This window comes from Anabas testudineus, chromosome 15 (genome assembly GCF_900324465.2).
Source record: "Anabas testudineus chromosome 15, fAnaTes1.2, whole genome shotgun sequence".
NCBI lineage: Eukaryota > Metazoa > Chordata > Actinopteri > Anabantiformes > Anabantidae > Anabas > Anabas testudineus.
This window is the reverse complement of record NC_046624.1, coordinates 9,347,179-9,363,742: the sequence shown is the minus strand read 5'-3', so window position 1 is coordinate 9,363,742 and position 16,564 is coordinate 9,347,179. Positions and strand designations below refer to the sequence as shown.

At 40.8% G+C, this 16,564-nt stretch overlaps 1 protein-coding gene across 4 annotated transcripts in view; it reads right to left on the bottom strand.

Annotated features, from left to right (window-relative positions):
- Window positions 1-889: 889 nt before the first annotated feature.
- Window positions 890-16,564, bottom strand: part of dst (dystonin) — an 85,462-nt gene continuing 69,787 nt past the window's right edge. For 3 of the 4 annotated variants that reach the window (XM_026354078.1, XM_026354079.1, XM_026354077.1), the window contains 28 exons: window positions 16,412-16,513; window positions 16,023-16,124; window positions 15,507-15,680; window positions 15,139-15,294; window positions 14,696-14,893; window positions 13,999-14,127; window positions 13,259-13,429; window positions 12,040-12,195; window positions 11,580-11,786; window positions 11,175-11,294; window positions 10,349-10,518; window positions 10,067-10,226; window positions 9,743-9,937; window positions 9,535-9,663; window positions 9,032-9,175; window positions 8,704-8,892; window positions 8,449-8,578; window positions 8,128-8,291; window positions 7,864-8,026; window positions 7,618-7,772; window positions 7,459-7,533; window positions 7,255-7,272; window positions 4,858-4,975; window positions 4,271-4,387; window positions 3,053-3,243; window positions 2,765-2,875; window positions 2,112-2,238; window positions 890-1,941 (listed from right to left, as the gene is read on the bottom strand). In XM_026354078.1, coding sequence (XP_026209863.1) covers window positions 1,685-1,941; window positions 2,112-2,238; window positions 2,765-2,875; window positions 3,053-3,243; window positions 4,271-4,387; window positions 4,858-4,975; window positions 7,255-7,272; window positions 7,459-7,533; window positions 7,618-7,772; window positions 7,864-8,026; window positions 8,128-8,291; window positions 8,449-8,578; window positions 8,704-8,892; window positions 9,032-9,175; window positions 9,535-9,663; window positions 9,743-9,937; window positions 10,067-10,226; window positions 10,349-10,518; window positions 11,175-11,294; window positions 11,580-11,786; window positions 12,040-12,195; window positions 13,259-13,429; window positions 13,999-14,127; window positions 14,696-14,893; window positions 15,139-15,294; window positions 15,507-15,680; window positions 16,023-16,124; window positions 16,412-16,513 — 4,128 coding nt within the window. In that variant the 3' untranslated portion in view covers window positions 890-1,684. The remainder of the gene's footprint in view (window positions 1,942-2,111; window positions 2,239-2,764; window positions 2,876-3,052; window positions 3,244-4,270; window positions 4,388-4,857; window positions 4,976-7,254; window positions 7,273-7,458; window positions 7,534-7,617; window positions 7,773-7,863; window positions 8,027-8,127; window positions 8,292-8,448; window positions 8,579-8,703; window positions 8,893-9,031; window positions 9,176-9,534; window positions 9,664-9,742; window positions 9,938-10,066; window positions 10,227-10,348; window positions 10,519-11,174; window positions 11,295-11,579; window positions 11,787-12,039; window positions 12,196-13,258; window positions 13,430-13,998; window positions 14,128-14,695; window positions 14,894-15,138; window positions 15,295-15,506; window positions 15,681-16,022; window positions 16,125-16,411; window positions 16,514-16,564) is intronic. The other variant, XM_026354080.1, reaches the window with a different exon arrangement.

Below are 16,564 nucleotides of genomic sequence, written 5' to 3'. Positions count from 1 at the left end.
GGTCCCCAGAGGATCTGTGTATTGTCATAGGTCTGTTACACCTACAGGTAATACAGTCCACTAACCTCATATCAGTCATCATGTCAAGGGAATGTAGGTGAACATACCGGGGCTCCTTCATGTTAAAGTACTGAAATGAAAAAGAATCTCAGCTGGTGAAGAATAAACCTCAATAAAATCTTAGCTCTGAAAATCACATATTTAACTGTGCAGAGCTTTTGTTTCTTTGTGCATGTGGACTTTTAGAAAAAAAAAAAAATTTTTGCGTGACAATTTTGGAAACTTATTTCAGTTAATAATAAGTTAATAATTTCATTTAAACATTCATTTTAACATCACATAGTTTCAATATATGCTCATTCAAGGCAGTGTTTTACCAGCTGAGAGAGTCTCACTAAGAGAGACATGTAATATGTCACAGGTAAACACAAGATGCTCCGCAAACATTCCACCGAGCGTAAACCACTCCTTCAATCAAAACCACCACACTAACTACAAACATACAACCAGCTGCTTAGATATATTAATACAGATAGAGTGTAAATGTATTTGTGTTTAATAAGTGAATTGGGCAAATGTTGTAAGAGATAAGAGCTGTGATTGACCAATTACCCAGCAACTGTCTGCTGTCTGTTTCTGATTTTTAATGCCCATTAAATGATTTTAGTTCAGTTGGATGAAACAACACCATGCATTTTAAAACAAATTGCATGGTAAACAATTCAAAACATGTATATAGATATTTCACTAAACCCTGCTAATGTAGCGTGTCATACTGTGGTGGTGCTAGAGAAAACATGCAGCTGTCTAACAAAGTTTCGAGAGTCTATAGAGAGGTTGAAATGAGCAAAAAAGCAAAGAGGAGATGATTCTGTGGTCCACACCAGTCTACGTTGGATTTCTGCAAGCAGGTTTATTACAAAGTAATATTACAGTAACAATTTCAGCTCTACCGAAATTAACCATACATTGACATGGATGCACGAGAGAATGTCTACATAAAGTGGCACCTTTTCAAGGTCAATGCACACACTGTTGCGGGGTGATTGAACAAAACAGGGACTGCCGCTGCTGACAAACACACAGGACTTGAAAGCTTCATCATTATGAGGTTTCTGCTACTTGTCTTAAATAGTGTTTCTCAAAGGATTCTGCATTGCTCGTGGGGGTTTATTGTAGAATATAGCATTGCCCTTTAAATGCTTGTTGGCAGTATATTATAGCACTTAAATAAATAATTGCTGTGTCTCAAATGGTACCACAATCCACCATCTAGTCCAAACATCAGCATACATAAATTACAGTACATTCAGTAACTCTCAGAGTGCTACGCTGCATGTTGCCCTTCATTAGTGTGTAGAAATGTTAGTTAACCGTACAACACAGGCATTCTGACGTTTTCTAGTGTTCATCAAACCTCTACAGGTTTTGCATCAATAAAATAAAATACAATAAAACAATTTGACATTTTCACAAAAAATAAAATACATTAAAAACAAATACACAAGGCCATCGACATTCCATTCTCACTTAATATTAAACCATATTGCCTCAACAGAATATTTTACATCTTTGCAACGATTTAAATAACACTCAACACATTTGCAGTCTCTTAAATTAGATCTATCCAGTGTCCGTTTAGGGTGCAACTAGCTCCTGGTTTGTCTGTTTTCAAGGTTGCTGACTATCGCTTGGATCCCTTGGCCAGTTTGCTTGTGGGGGTGGTTCTTCGCTGAGGAGTAGGGATCTTCGAGGGTTTTCCTCCATGTTGGCGAGATGCAGAGCGCGGCGTCCCTCGAGCTGAGTCGCCAACTGTCTCGGACACATCCGAACACACAGACTGGATGTCTGAGATGTCGAAGTCCGAGGCGTCGCTTCCTCTGCGACTGCTCCCTCTGCTTCCGGCTTTACTTCCAGGTCGGCTGAAAATTTTTCTTGAGTCTGCGGAGATGAAATAAAAGACACAAATTAATCAGCAAATACTTCAGTGTTGTTTTGTCCCTTAGTAGCTGCATCAGGCATCCTGGAAATGTTAACTTCACCAACTTGGTAACATATGTAATGTTCTTCTCAGTGTAAGATTAGCAGTACTGGAGTTGCTCTTTACTCACCACCTAGTGTTTGTGTTCGAGCTTTCAGTACAGCAGCACTGATCAACGTTCCCTCTTCACTAGACTGGAATCCTTTGCCTGACAAGTACCCGGGAAGGCGTAATTTGCTGCCTTGAACTGGTGTACTCTGCAAAAGACAGGCGTTATTTTCATGTGGAAACAATAGCGTGATATGTACTAGAAAGCGATGCAGTATTATTGGGTTAGTTTTACACTTTAGGAATTACATGTTGTTTTGAAGCATTTATAAAAGTCATTAAGCAATTGCACATGTATGGATAATTATAATAATATTAATAATACTGTATAAGACACATGCATAGATGACATGGAGTTGTTCATATAAAGGCATTAAAATGAAGCAGACATTCTGTCAGACACAAATGCATATTCAGCCCATTAGTAATCAATAAAGGTGAAGTTTATAGACCCAACTGAAATCTGGATTACATAAAATCAACATCTTTGTCACTTTTTTCACTGCACTGAATAAAATGAGCTAAATCTGATATGTAGAACATCAACAAATACTCATTTTGCAAACTAGCAGCTCCACCTAATCTTAATGGCTACAGCTTGCCTTTTATCAATATGCAACAGATTTCACCTGGGTCATAAATCTGTAGTGATCCACATCCTACATGTGACTGTACCTCAGAGGATGAACCTTGGCTCCCAAAGGAGTCTGATGATTTAAGAGGAGTGGAGGGTTTGCTGTTTGTAAGCCAGGGTTTATCATAATTGCGGGTTAAATGTTGGGGAGTCTGAGGAACAATGGCAAATCAAAAAACAGACATGGATTCACAAATTGAAAACTATAAGAAACACTAGATGGAAGAAACAAAAAACAAAGTAATCAAATAATGTAAAACAGAAAAACAAAGAGAAAAATCATGGTGGAGAACGATCAATCTATAACGTGACAGGGTGGAGCCTCTCACCTTGGGTGTACTGGTCACTGCTGGGTTTGCTGGGACCGGACAGCTTTGACTAGAGGTGGATCTGTTTGGTGAGGCACCTCTGGATGACGGCCGAGATCTCCGGCCTCTGTAGCGGAAGCTCGCCATCACCTGGGTGGTGCCTTCTGGGAGGATGAACTTCTCGCGCAGCTCCAAATTGGTCCTGCCTTTAGCTACAAAATGACACTCCAGGTGAGCCATGTGGCATAAATACATGATGATAATGACGCTGATATGTTGACGACGAGGATGATGGTGATGATGTGAATTAACACTTTATTTTCCCCTTTCCTGTAAACACTGATAGTAATTGTAGGTAAAGTGATTGTTTTGTTAAAAGAACAATTTTTCTTTGTTTTAATATGAATTATTTTTTAATATTAGAAACATTTCTTAAAGATTGAATGGTATATGGTCTTGGCTGTACAGAAATTTGCCGTTTTGCCATTTTAGCAACAGAGGTTTTAGTAAGTTACATTAGGAACTAGCACCAAGTCATTGGTAAAATAAAGTGCTATGATGAGGTGACTGTCAGGTGTAACTGTCCAGGTGTAAACCAAATATTAAAAAACATGAATATTAAATCCACAAGTGAGTCATGCAGTTTCATATCTTATCAATACTGCCCATAAGTTGATTGGGCTGCTTAAAAAATGGTGAAATATTTACATAAATGAGAGACTAAAACTGCCCAAATCAGAAGAATTACAAAGTTAAAAACACATAAACTTTACATAACAAAGCAAAAAAGCAAAAAATGTTAAAACATGCAGCTTTAGTGTCATGTAAAGGCTACTTGATTATTTTCTGTAGTAATGATGTTGGACAGTTTAATATTTATAGACAATAATGTCAGTTGAACCTTTTTTAAGGATTTTTAAATGTAATCCATTTGATTGTCAAGTGAAGCTGAAAGCTGCAAAAGAAGCTCAGATCTGAACTGCTAGCCACATGCTGAGGAAAAAAAAAGACCTAATTTGGTGGATCAGGTCCGAGTGAATGTGACAGCAGGTGATGTGTCTCACACAAACAACTGCATGCATGAAAACCACCGGCGCTGAATGACAGCTGATTGTGAGTGGAGCTGGTCTATGAGAAATCCCATTCATTCACGATGAGCGCTCGCACACAGCTACGGATGTACTGTACACGGCAGGACCAACACAAGCAGCACACACTCAGATGTGCAGGCACACATACCACTGGTGGTGGGTTCATGGAGCAAGGAGAGAATGTGTGAGATTTGCCAACCTATAGGAGACTGAGTAATTGAAGAGTTTGATTCCGAGCGCAACATTTTGCTTCCGTGGTGATGAACTAGAAGAAATGATAGCATGTTCAGCAGGAGGAAGGTTCAGCAGGAAGAAAAGAAACTGATAATTAATACATACAAAGACAGAGGAAACAACACAAAAAGGTTTTGTACTGGATGTGTCACAGATCGGACGCTACGTATGTACAGTAGGTGACAAACTGATGCTGCTGGTTCTTACTCTCAGCATCACTGCCTCCTAACTCTGCAAACAAATTCTATATATTTTCTTTCTAAGACTTCATTTGCTGTGTCATTTGACTCAGTTTTTCCCAGCATTTAGTATAAGTCAGTACCACAGTTTATCAAAAACAACCAGAAAAGACGGTCACAATGGTTATTAATATGTATATCTAAACTGGGAATTATTTCCTTAAGCTCTCCAAAACCTTTGATGGAGAAAATACTAATACTTAACTCCTTATGCTCGAGGAGTGCTTTACCGTGACTTTTTGTGGAGAACTTCTGAACTCACCTCGACAGGGGTCGTTCTTCACCAGGAACTCATCCAGAGCCATCCAGCCTCCTCCCACCCGCACCATCACAGTGCTGCGTAGAATCCGCACCAGGCGAAGCTGCTGAGAGTCTCCAAACTACAGGCGAGGAAAACAGAGTGGAGGTGCGTGAAAACACTGACGCATCTGAAAACTCTCTCACTGAGAAGCTGTGCGGTGTGGAGAATCAAACTTATTCCAGTGAAATCATTTATTGTTATTTTGAGTCAGATTAGACAGCTTCAAATAAGAGAGTCACATGAAGTAGCAGAAATTAACATATTCTATTCAGCACTGATTTACACAAACAGGATTTAGACACCACATCAACTTTCCGTTTTCATTCTCAAAGACACAAATTACACAAAGATCCATCCAACTGGTTTTCTTCTATTAGTGTGTGCTAAACTATATCAGTTATTTAACAACAAATTAGTTGTCAAATTAGATTATTTTTTCATAAATAATCAGAAATGCACAATAATGTAATGTTGAGCCTGAGTGATTTAATATTCATTAATATTGGTTTAGACTTACTTTTGACATTTTGCTCTAGACAATAGGTTGAGATTTCTCTATAATAATAGAATCAGTCTTGACTTCAGTCAGGCTCTACATTGATATTGAGCTCCTGTATTTTATTATAAATATGCAGAGCACATGTAACTTTACAAACGTGACTGATTGCAATTTTTAATTTATGTGATTTTATTCCATTTGTGTTGTCAAGTTGTAATGTCTGGCTTCAGTTTGTTTCTATTACAATAGGTTGAGCCTGTGAAAAAAAAATCCATTAACAGAACAGAAGGCACATCACTATACCAGCAGGAGGCACTGGTGTATAACAGTGGGCCTTTGTTCGCTGAGCTCCACATTTCAAGCATAAGAACAGCATGTTATGGATATGAAGGCTTCAAGCTTTACGAGGTAATATGAAACAGAAGTCAGCCAGTTGGATACGACCTTGAATGTTAGCACAAAAATATCACTGAGACACGACAATCACAGCCGCATGCTTTCAGTCAAAACAATGTCACACAATGGTCAAGCGGGCAAACAGCAATCTCCTGCAATTCAGCACTTTGTTTCACTTTTTCTACGACTACGACTCAGATACTCAGGATGCACTGACACTGATGCAGATCCAATGCAGCTGGGTCCAATGACACACCGAGAACAACATGAGGAATGGTTCATATCACTTCTGTCTAATCCACCACAGTGTCACACGAAGACAAAGACCAAACACTGATGACACCTCCATTAAGTGCCTATTATCTTATGATATCTCTGACTCTAACTGGTAAAACAAAAAATAAAAAATAAATCTTGCACTTGTATGATTTTCAGAATGATTTAATGCCACTGGTGATTTTACTACGCAAATACATTAAAGGTGATGATGATCTGGAGGAAAAAGAGGCACAAGAAACATCTTAAGAATAACCATTTACCAGAATACAGCTTTCCAAAACTGCAACGTGTAGGTGGGGGGTAAGATTTTGATTTTCCCTGTTTGCTATTGTCTCATCGCCGATTAAGGAGTCATGTAAGCAGTGAACCAGACCAAACTGTCAAAAGAATTATTGGTGTGATACATCAATACAAACTAGATCATAAACGACCCCTAATGCCCCTATCCCCTCTGACTAACACCTCCCACCATTAATCTTAATCCAACAAGCTTCAGAAAGCAGGTGGCATATGAACCCATATCATGAATTTTACATTGCAACATGCAATTTGTCAAGGCAAATAAACTCAGTAGGTAAAAATGAAAAGAAAGGTCTTCATTAAAATCAAGCTTGCCCAACTATGAAATAATACAATAAAAAGTGTCAGTTACACAAAAGTGTGTCAGCCAACGATACTGAAGCGCCAAAGGCAAGCACACATAGAGAGAGCATTATTTTCCAAACTTCCCAGCAGATGAATTTATGCCCATAGACCAATAAGAAATTACAGGCTGAAATGGTTTTGCCACATTAATATTATTAGTATTATATCTTCTCTGAAACTCAAAAGCAGATATATGAATATTCACTACACTACTGTTCACCTGGGTTTCGCTATCTTTCATTAAAACCAAACTTTAATACCTATAATGTTTCTTTCATTCAGGCATTTTAAATCATATTTTATGTTCTGATCATCAGCGACCATAAGTTGCCAGACTGAAAATCACATCTTAGGCCAGCCTTCCATGTGGATTAAATCAGCTGACCACAGACCTTTATTTCTACTTCTGAGTTCCAGTCTGTAAACCATCAGCCAGAAATATGGGCAGAGACAAATAACTGGAAAGCGAACATGGTAAATGAAAAAGTGTGTAAGGCTTGATAAGGAACAGAGGGACAGAAGAGGACATTGATAAGTACCTGGTTTCCAAGGTAGAACTGAAGAACAATAAAAACATAGAAAGGTTAGAGTGTTGACACTGTTTTCAGCACATTCAACACTTTCCTTTACTAAGATCTTCCCGTGTCCAGTAAATTTAAATGAATGACTTTATATCTAACACATTTTATACGCAGAATACAGTATAAAATATAATCTTCCATCAGTCAAAGAAACTTGCTTACCCGGTATTTGTTGGCACCAATTTGCTCCACTTGGAATCGTTTTGGACATTTGCATTTTGCCACTTGACGTGTAACCTACGCACAGAGAGTATTTTATTCAAGCATGACCCGACAAACCCAAGCAAGGCTGAAAACGTATGCCACAAGAGTTTGGATTACCTCATCTTCAATTTTGTCTGCATCTGTTAGTGGTTTGTAAGCGTCCTTGTTGGGATGAAGCGCTGCCACAAACTCGTAGTAGTCAATGTAGCCATCACCGTCTCTGTCAAATATGTCTGCCACAGCGCTCATCTCCAGACGACTGGTAGGAAATTCTAATGAAGAGACATTCAATGTTACAAAGTGAACATTTTGCTGGCTAGGGTGCATGATGTTCAGTTGTGAGTTTGTAAAGTGCACACTTACTGGAGGACAAAATGCCCTCTATGAACTCCTGTCGGGTCACCTTCCCATCCTGATCTTTGTCGATGCGGCGGAAGAAGTCCATGACACGGGACTTTTTATGGTTCATCCAGCGCATGTAGCGCTTCCGCCACACATCAAAGTCAAAGTTGGCAAATTCCTTCAACTGCACAGCAAAAATAAAGGGTGAAGTGAACAACCAGAAACACACATTTGCAGAAAAAGTGCAATAAAACCGAGCGTCTGCCAAATGAATAAATGTTTTACCTCCTCCAGTCTGTCCAAGGCATCGTTGAGTTTCCTCCTTCTGTCCAAAGCCAGAAGCCACACATGCTGCCACTTAGTGACCAGCAGGTTGACCCGAGGGTTTTTGGTTTCAATGGGAGCCTGTGTTGCTGACGCATACATTGTTTGTGTGGGAGAGCGTTTTCCTGCAAGTGAAAGACAAAGGTCTTCATAGTGCCTTGTAATCAAAACATGCCATGACATCATTGCAGGTGTGAAAATGACACCTCAGCCTACAGTGAGTCACCACATGGCCAGATGGCTCAGGTCATGCTCTGCTAGGAGTATTTGTGGTATACATACTTCCAGCTCTTCCTTTGTCAAGGACGGGGATCTGAGACTGGATTTGGGGCTCTGCAGCAGGCTTCCTCTTGTGTGTCTTAGTGATTTTGTCAACATCTGGTTGCTTCCTGGTCATTTCCTCCATAAATGCCTGCAGGGAACAACAACAGACATGCTTCATGATCGTTGAGGGCAAATGTTATTACCCCCCCAAAAAACAGTTTGAACTACTAAAAAAGAAATTATGAATTCTTTTCATCTGTAACTTTACTTTACCTGATGTTCTGCTATGAGGCTTTTGACTTCCTCGATCTCCTGCGGCAGCGACTCCTTGTCCTTATCATTGAGGTTGGCCTCAGCCCACTGTAGCCAGGTCAGCAGATTCTCCAGCAGCTCCTGAGTCGCTAACAGCTCTGTGAGAGCCGTAGCCAGTCGCTGCTGGTGCTGCCTGGCCCAAGCCTGCACCTGTAACACATTACACATACTAAGTATATGCTAAATAAAATTAATTCCTTTGGTATGATGAGGCATGCGAAGGACATCACAAATGTGTGGAAATGCTATGTTGAAAGGCATCTCTGTGGACACGCAGCTGCAAACTGACCTCTTCAAACCGAGCTTTAATGATGGTGTTCCAGTGTTTGATGGTTGTGATAGAGTCTGGATGGCAGATGCTCAGAATGGCCTCCCCCATACTGGTTGCTTTATTTAAAGCCACTCGCTTTTCTTCCAGTTTCTTCATGAACTCCTTAAAAAAAGCCACAAACAGGAAATAGTTTAATTTTGCAAATTGATTATACTTAGAAACATAAAAATAAAGCATTGCTCATGAGGTCGTTTTAATATTGGAGTGAGGTAAATCTTTTTCGGTATGATGAAATCATAGAAAAACATCCTTGATAATGTGCTTTTGGCATGGAAGATGACATGGTGTCTAATTGAACACATGCTGCAATTACAGAATCAAAGTCTCAACGGTCCACTCAAGTAAGACCTATTCACCAAAGAATGCCAACATGTTTCATTTCTTTATTAAAACAACAACAAACAGCTGTCAAAAAATAAAATCCAAATAGAAACTTAAAGATAAGTATGTGCGTAGCTTGCCTTGTGTTGTTCAATGAGTGCCCGCAGAGCCTCCTCATCATCAGGCAGGCTGCCATGGAAACGTAAACTCTGCTCTGCCTCAGCCAGCCACTCCAGCAGTATATGAACAGTGGAGTGAAACTCCTCCGCCTGCGGAACAAAAACACACACTGCATGAGGCTCACAGCCCCGGTTTACCCTCTGTCTAACAACTGCAGCTCCACAGTACCTGACACAGGGCCTGCTCCAGCCTGGCCTGCTTGGACACAGAGAGGTTGCACACCGTCTCCCAGCGAGTGCTCAGCTCCTGCATCTGGACTTTGACCCAGGACGAGTCATCGTGACTGCTGTCGATCAGCTCCCTGGCCGAACGTTTGAGGGCCTGAACGCTCACTGTCCTCTTTCCCAACTCCTTCTGGAAAACCTGCAAAGCACAGTGAGTGAAGAACAAAGTCAGACAATATGAAATTGCAGGAACTAATAGTGCCACTAGAAGATCACTGATCAAGAAGAGTGGAACGTTCTGTACTCTCGGTCTGATGAAGTTTTCTACCTTGTGGTTGTCTATCAAGTTGAGAACCAGGTCTATGTCTCCATGTACAGGCTGGTCGTCAGCCAGCTGAGGCTCCACTCTGTACAGCCAGTCAATGAGCGCCTGAAGAGCGTCTGTGAACTGTCCAGAGAACAGCAGGGCCTCTTCCAGTTTGTTTTGTCTGCACGGGAGAACAAAGTACTCACAGTGAAAAGAGAACCCTCAGCACTACTAGTCTGACTATGTTGTAATGGATGATGAGACAAAATATAGAAATACAGGTGTGGGAATATATACTCCTACCTTTCTACTGATTTGCCACACACAGTGTCCCATTTGTCCCTCAGCTCGCTCAGCATGTCGTCCAGCTTTTGATTATCATCCTGCAGGGAGGTCTTGTCTTTCAGGGCCCGTCCTGTCCGAGTGGTGGTATCGTACACTGAGTGTTTGCTGCCCAGAGCTTTCTGGAACTCCTGTACACGTATGAGAAAAACGTCATCAGATGAATTCAAACCAACTCCTCAGATCAGTAAAGAAATTTGATTGTATTTATAAAATAAACACGCTAGCTGATAAGTATATATCTTTAGACGCACTGGGTTACAGTGAACCTTCTCAAGGGATTTTCTTGTTACTACTGCTGGCATGTCAGATAGTATCCTAATCTGTGTGCGTGTGTGTGTGTGTGTGTGTGTGTGTTTTGTCATTAAGATGAGAGTGAGGGAAACAAAAAAGGGGTCAAAACGTAAGAGGCCACTGCTGTGCAGAGATTAAAAGTATCCAAAAGCAAGGTCACCCCTAATACATTTGGCCCATCCCAGGATTATGGCAATCTCCCTACATAACACTGTAAAGACAACAGGAGGGAACCGTGTTGTTTGTAACACAAACAAATGCACGACTAACGCTTCTTTCTGTAAAATAGCTTTTACTGTTGGAGTTACTGTATCCGCCTCCAACTCTCATATCACCTAAAGGCACAAATATGCTTTGTTAAACAGCTGTACCATTATTCTGACTTGATGCAGATGTTTCTGTTAATTGAATGAAACTCAGCTGTCAATGGTCCATGTCTGCTTGAACTTTCATCCTTTTCCCAGTAAATCATTATAAGACCACGCTCAGTCACCTTGTGTTGTGTCAGCTGCATCTTAATTTTGTCCGGATCGTTGGCAATTTCCACCTCTGAGTCCAGAGTCTTCTCAGATTCATCCAGCCACTCCATCAGTTTATTCCAAGTTTCATGGAACTAATGAAGCAAGAAGAAATCAACAGTGTAAAGCGCTTGGAACAGGGTATGATTTCACTTGATTTATTGCTGAGTCCTGTTTAATGTTGACATGATTAGATTTTCAAGCTCAAGGAATGTAAGAGGCCAGCATTAATGAAAATGCTATAATAAGCTGCAGACAGAATAGGAAACAGGCTTAATATACTATTTCCAGAGCTTTCCAGAGATAATAAAAACTCCTAAGAGCAGTGAAACTGTGCCAATTTCAAACCCAGTACAGTAAAAATGTGCACCGAGCCGTACCTGTTTGGCTCTCTTCCTGGCATCATCCAGCAGACGGCCTCGTTCAACAGATCTCTGCACCAGCTTCTCCCAGCGACCTTGCACACTGATCAGCAGATTCTTGATCAGGACCACGTCCTGTTTCTGGCTGAAATACTTCAAATGGGTTCCTGTCTTGTCCAGTTCAATGATGTGTTCTCTGTGGGAGTTCACCTCGGTCACAAACATCTGTCCAAAAACAGTACAAGGCAGACATTGGAGAGGTTTAGGTAACATCGCGAAGGATTCCAGTGTGGAGATGATGCAACTCATATGATTAATGTGCTAATGAGCTTTGTTCTAAGTGACAAAACGGTTGAGAGAACAGAGAGTCATCAAGTCGTTGTTGGTTTGACGGCAAAGCAGAATTAAAATTTTTACTGACAAAAATGCTTCAAATTTCCAGTATAAGGAAATTTTAATGTCTGTTAATAAACATTACCTTATGTTCATCAATCTGAAATAAGATGGTCTCCAGTATGAGGGAGGCGGGAGAAACCATGTTGAGTGTCTGCTCTGCTTGGGTTAGCCAGTTGATGAAGTCCTGCAGAGAGTTGTGGAAATCTGTGGCCACTGTCAAGGCTTCTTCTAGTTTCACCTGTGGACACGACACATAATCAGGGCCCATGTACAGAAATGGAAATCACTTAACATTTCTATATCACTCTATACAACGCTGTAAACAAACTGGTTGGTTGCTACAGCACTAAATAATGAGGTGAAGAAAAAAAAACACTTCAATTATGACAAACATGGCTGCTACTAAACCAGAGGAAGCGAGCATCTCTGGAGAGGCTGATGGTGAAGCAGAGATGGAGTGATTAGCTTTTAATTGAATGAGAGACTCCACTGCTGAAAAACATCCGTTTGCTCTAGCTGGGCCCACTGGCACAGGCTCATCAGATGGCAGTAAACGCTGCGCTAATGACATTAGAGGCCTGATGAGAGATACTAGTAATAATGTCTCATACTTTATATTATGAGCCATGCGGAGAACGTTGCCAAAAACGGAACTGTTGTAGGTGTTTTACAGTTTGTATGTTTGTGAGATTGCGTTTGATGCATTAAACCAGAGAAGAGTCACATTGACTGCGGAGAGTTTTGCCAACAGCTCAGACTTCATGTAGCTCAGAATTGACCAGACTTTACGTTTCTGGGAACAGGACCAAAGTAAATAGGAAGCAAAAGCAAAAAGTGTTCGAGCAGCCAAAAACGAGGCGCCCCATATCTGGAGTGAGCAAATTCAGGGACGGGTGATTTATCTTTGTGTCATGTAAAGTGGTGATGTTTATTTATTGCAGCAACAAAAGTGAGACAACATTGTTCTAATGAATGAACATATAAATAATTATATTTACAAAAGAACAACAGTGACTGATGAGTCTGTTTTGGCTCCAAATAAACTCTTGTCTCTATTATTTATTTAATGCACAACTTTTCACTATGGCAACATGAGACACGACCGCTGTTATTCCACACACTGACTCAGACAGCAACTCGCCAAATGTGATCTACAGCGTGACTGCATCCTGTGTGTGTTCTTGCCAGCGCTCTGTCTTCGCAGCGTTCATTATCAGAACTGGGATTAGTGATGGTCGACTGCAGGGACCTAAACCTCAAGTTGTGAATCATTAGGCTCAGAGAAATCACAGACTCCATACCTTTCTTTCAGCAACCTTCCCCTGCACCGATTCCCACTTCTCCTTCAGGTTGGTGAGGTCCTGCTCTGTGTTGCTGTCTGGACCCTCGGGCGTCATCATGGGCAGCTGGTGACCCTTGTTCAACAGCTCCTGATACAGCTCCTCTTTTGCCTCCAGGGCAGAACACAACTCCTGCAAGAAAACACACACAATGGCATGAGGAGACGCTTTCATCAAACAGACTAAATTACAGTCAAAGGCTGCTCTACTTTCAGCGTTCAGAGTGTATGCAATGAATTTGTCAGGGGTTAGTCCAAATCGAGTCCAAAAATGGTGAAAGAATGAAGCACAGTGATCCACACAGAGACTCTAAGAGGTACATTAGAGCAGACATTTCAACAGTATGATGTTACTAATTTGATAAAAGTTATTGCTTTCAAGTAATCTCTTTCTTCTCGGTTCCATAAAATGTCAACGCTGGTGCTTCTTTTAGAATTCGTTGTGAACGTGTCTTGGGTTTCTTTATTAGAGGAAAGGAAAACAAAGAAGCAAAACATTCCTAAATTCATTATAGTCAGACTACGGCTGAATCAATTTGAAACACTTCGGTGGCTTTTTTCTCATCTTCTACAGGGGGAGTAAAGTAGTGTATTTTGCAGTGTCATTTAATTTTCACACTTCACATAAAACACAGAAACACCCAGTCGTCTCCTTACGAGCCTGCCATCTGTATGCGGCCTTTCATATTGTAAAACACATACCAGATGGGCGTTAAGCTGCTCCCGGGCCGTGTCTGGTAAGCCTCCCACAGCCTTTGATGCCAACAGCTGACGTTCTGTGTCTTTTAGCCATTGCTGCATATCTTCTATCTCACCATGGAAACCCTGGGCCTACAACACAATACAACCTGAGTCAGGACAAAAAGTGTCACACACACTCATTGTTAGCAGCCTATGGCTCAGAGAGGAGGATGTCTGAGTTATTCAGACATCCTTGTATTCATTACGCTACCAAAAGGCTATATTGTTCAGAAGTATACATTAAAACAGCTGAAATGTAATTAAATAAAGCTTTTGGTCAAGAATAATAATAAAAAGTGTTGTTTAACAAATAATTTTTCCAATAAACGCTCCCAACTCTTTGAAAATCTTTCTCTTTCTCTTAAAGACAAACAACAAGAGCTTTTAATATATATATATATATATATATATATATATATATATATATATATATATATATATATTTATTTATTTATAAAGCATCCACCTGTAAATTTGTTGAGAAAAGTTGAAAATCAAAACTCCACAGAAGGCAAAAGAAATGAGGGGGAAGAGGAGACAGTAGTCATTCTCCTTTAAACAACTTTATGACCTTTACATGTTCCCCTGGAAGGAAAGAATCAACCACAGCTTAATAACTAATAAATAATAATTAATGAGGCCCAGGCTATTTTTATACCTGAAGCAGGGCACTCTCCAGCTGCTGCTTCCTCTGCTCCGTCTTCTCCAGGATGGTTTTCCACCTCTGGCCCAGGTTCTCCAGTTTACTCTGCAGACCAGAGGCTTCCTCTCCAGCACTTGACTCCACCAGATCGTTACCGGCTTTGTTCACGGTCTCGACCGTCGCTTTATGAGCCAACACATCAATCTGGAGAACCTGTAGCGACAAAGCAGGATTTTTGGGACTGATCAATCTGCATGGATGTTCTGCAAACACAGTGAAACAAATGGGACTTCTACCAGTTTTAAGTTGACACTTTGATTAGAATCTAGTGCAGTAAGAAATAATGTCACACTGTTAAACTTCAATGGCTTAAATGAATTGTAAACTGCTTAATGAAACTGTTTATTTGAATTTGCATGAAAGGAAAAAACAAAACAAAACAAGACGAGCTAATGTACGTGGTGCTTGGCGAGCTCTATCTCGATGGCTTTGGGGTCTCCTCCAGTCTTCCTCTGTTCATTGAGTAACTCCTCTGTGTGGCTCATCCAGGCCAGCAGCTCGTCCAGTGCATGCTGGAATTGGCCCAGAGCCAGAAGGCCTCCCTCCAGTTTGTGCTGGATTAAAGACAGATTAAACCATTAGACACTGGATCGAGTGACAGCGCTTGACATGCATGCAACACATTCCACAGCTTTTGCCTGACATCTGTTTTGAAGGCTTTAAGAAACAGTAGAGAGAGAGACTTTAAAAAGCAATAAACACAGCTACATTTATTTGAAGATACGTTTTTAAATGAATTTGAAACAACTCATTTTCCATTTCCGACCTGTCGGCTGATGATCTTCTCGTCCAGGTTGCTCCACAGCATTTTGAGCTCAGACATCGGCTCCTGGATGGCGCATCGATCCGCCTCGTCTGTCACCTTCTTCAGCAGGAGGCCCGCTTGGTGATTCAGGCGCTCCATCTCTATCTGCAGCTGGTACGCCTCTCCTTTGTACTCCTAACAAAACCAGCACATACAGTGGTACAGCCATCAGTCAACAGAAGTACAAAGTCCTACTGACAATACCATTTACTGCATTTACTGCATACAACTGTCTTACTGTACATCAAAGAAAATGTGACTACTTTGTGAAGCTATTTTTATGGAGCCTTTGTACCTGTGCAAAACAGGCCAAACTAGGGAGTGAATGAATGAATCAAACGCTCAACATACACAGCTGGTGCATGACAGAGCGGCACTAGCAGTGAAAACAAGTAACAAACAGCTGCAGGAATGATTTATTTGTTCAGCATATAAGAGTCATGCTGTTAAATCTTACACAGAAAGACAAGACTGTACCTTGAGCTCCACAATCTGCTGCTTCACAGTTTCCAGGTCTGTGCCTACAGGTGACATTGAATCCAGTTTGTTCTCCAGAATGTCCACCCAGTCAAACATACCCTATGTGAAAAGAGGACAACTATTGTTAGTGAGAGAAAACAAAGCTAAGGTACAGGGAGTCATGTTTCACACTTATCATGTTATGCAATGAATCTCCCAGTGTTTCTTTAGTAAGGAAAATAGACAAGCGAACAAACCCTGATCCTAATTACTAAAATCTTACATGACATGTGAAATTTATCTTGAACGTTAGCTAAAATCAAAGCAGCTGTGTAAAAGAACGCTTTCCAACAATAAAAAGTTTGAGGCAAATAAAGAAAAGCTGTGTTTGATGTTGATCACAGTACCTGCAGGCCGTCTTGAAACTGCACTGCAGCCTGCATGGCTTCTTCCAATCTCTCCACTCTCTCCTTCCACGTCTTATTGAGATTCTCCCAAGCTGAATTCACCTGGAAATATAACATGACCTCTTCATCGTGATCCACATGTGGGTGCTGAAT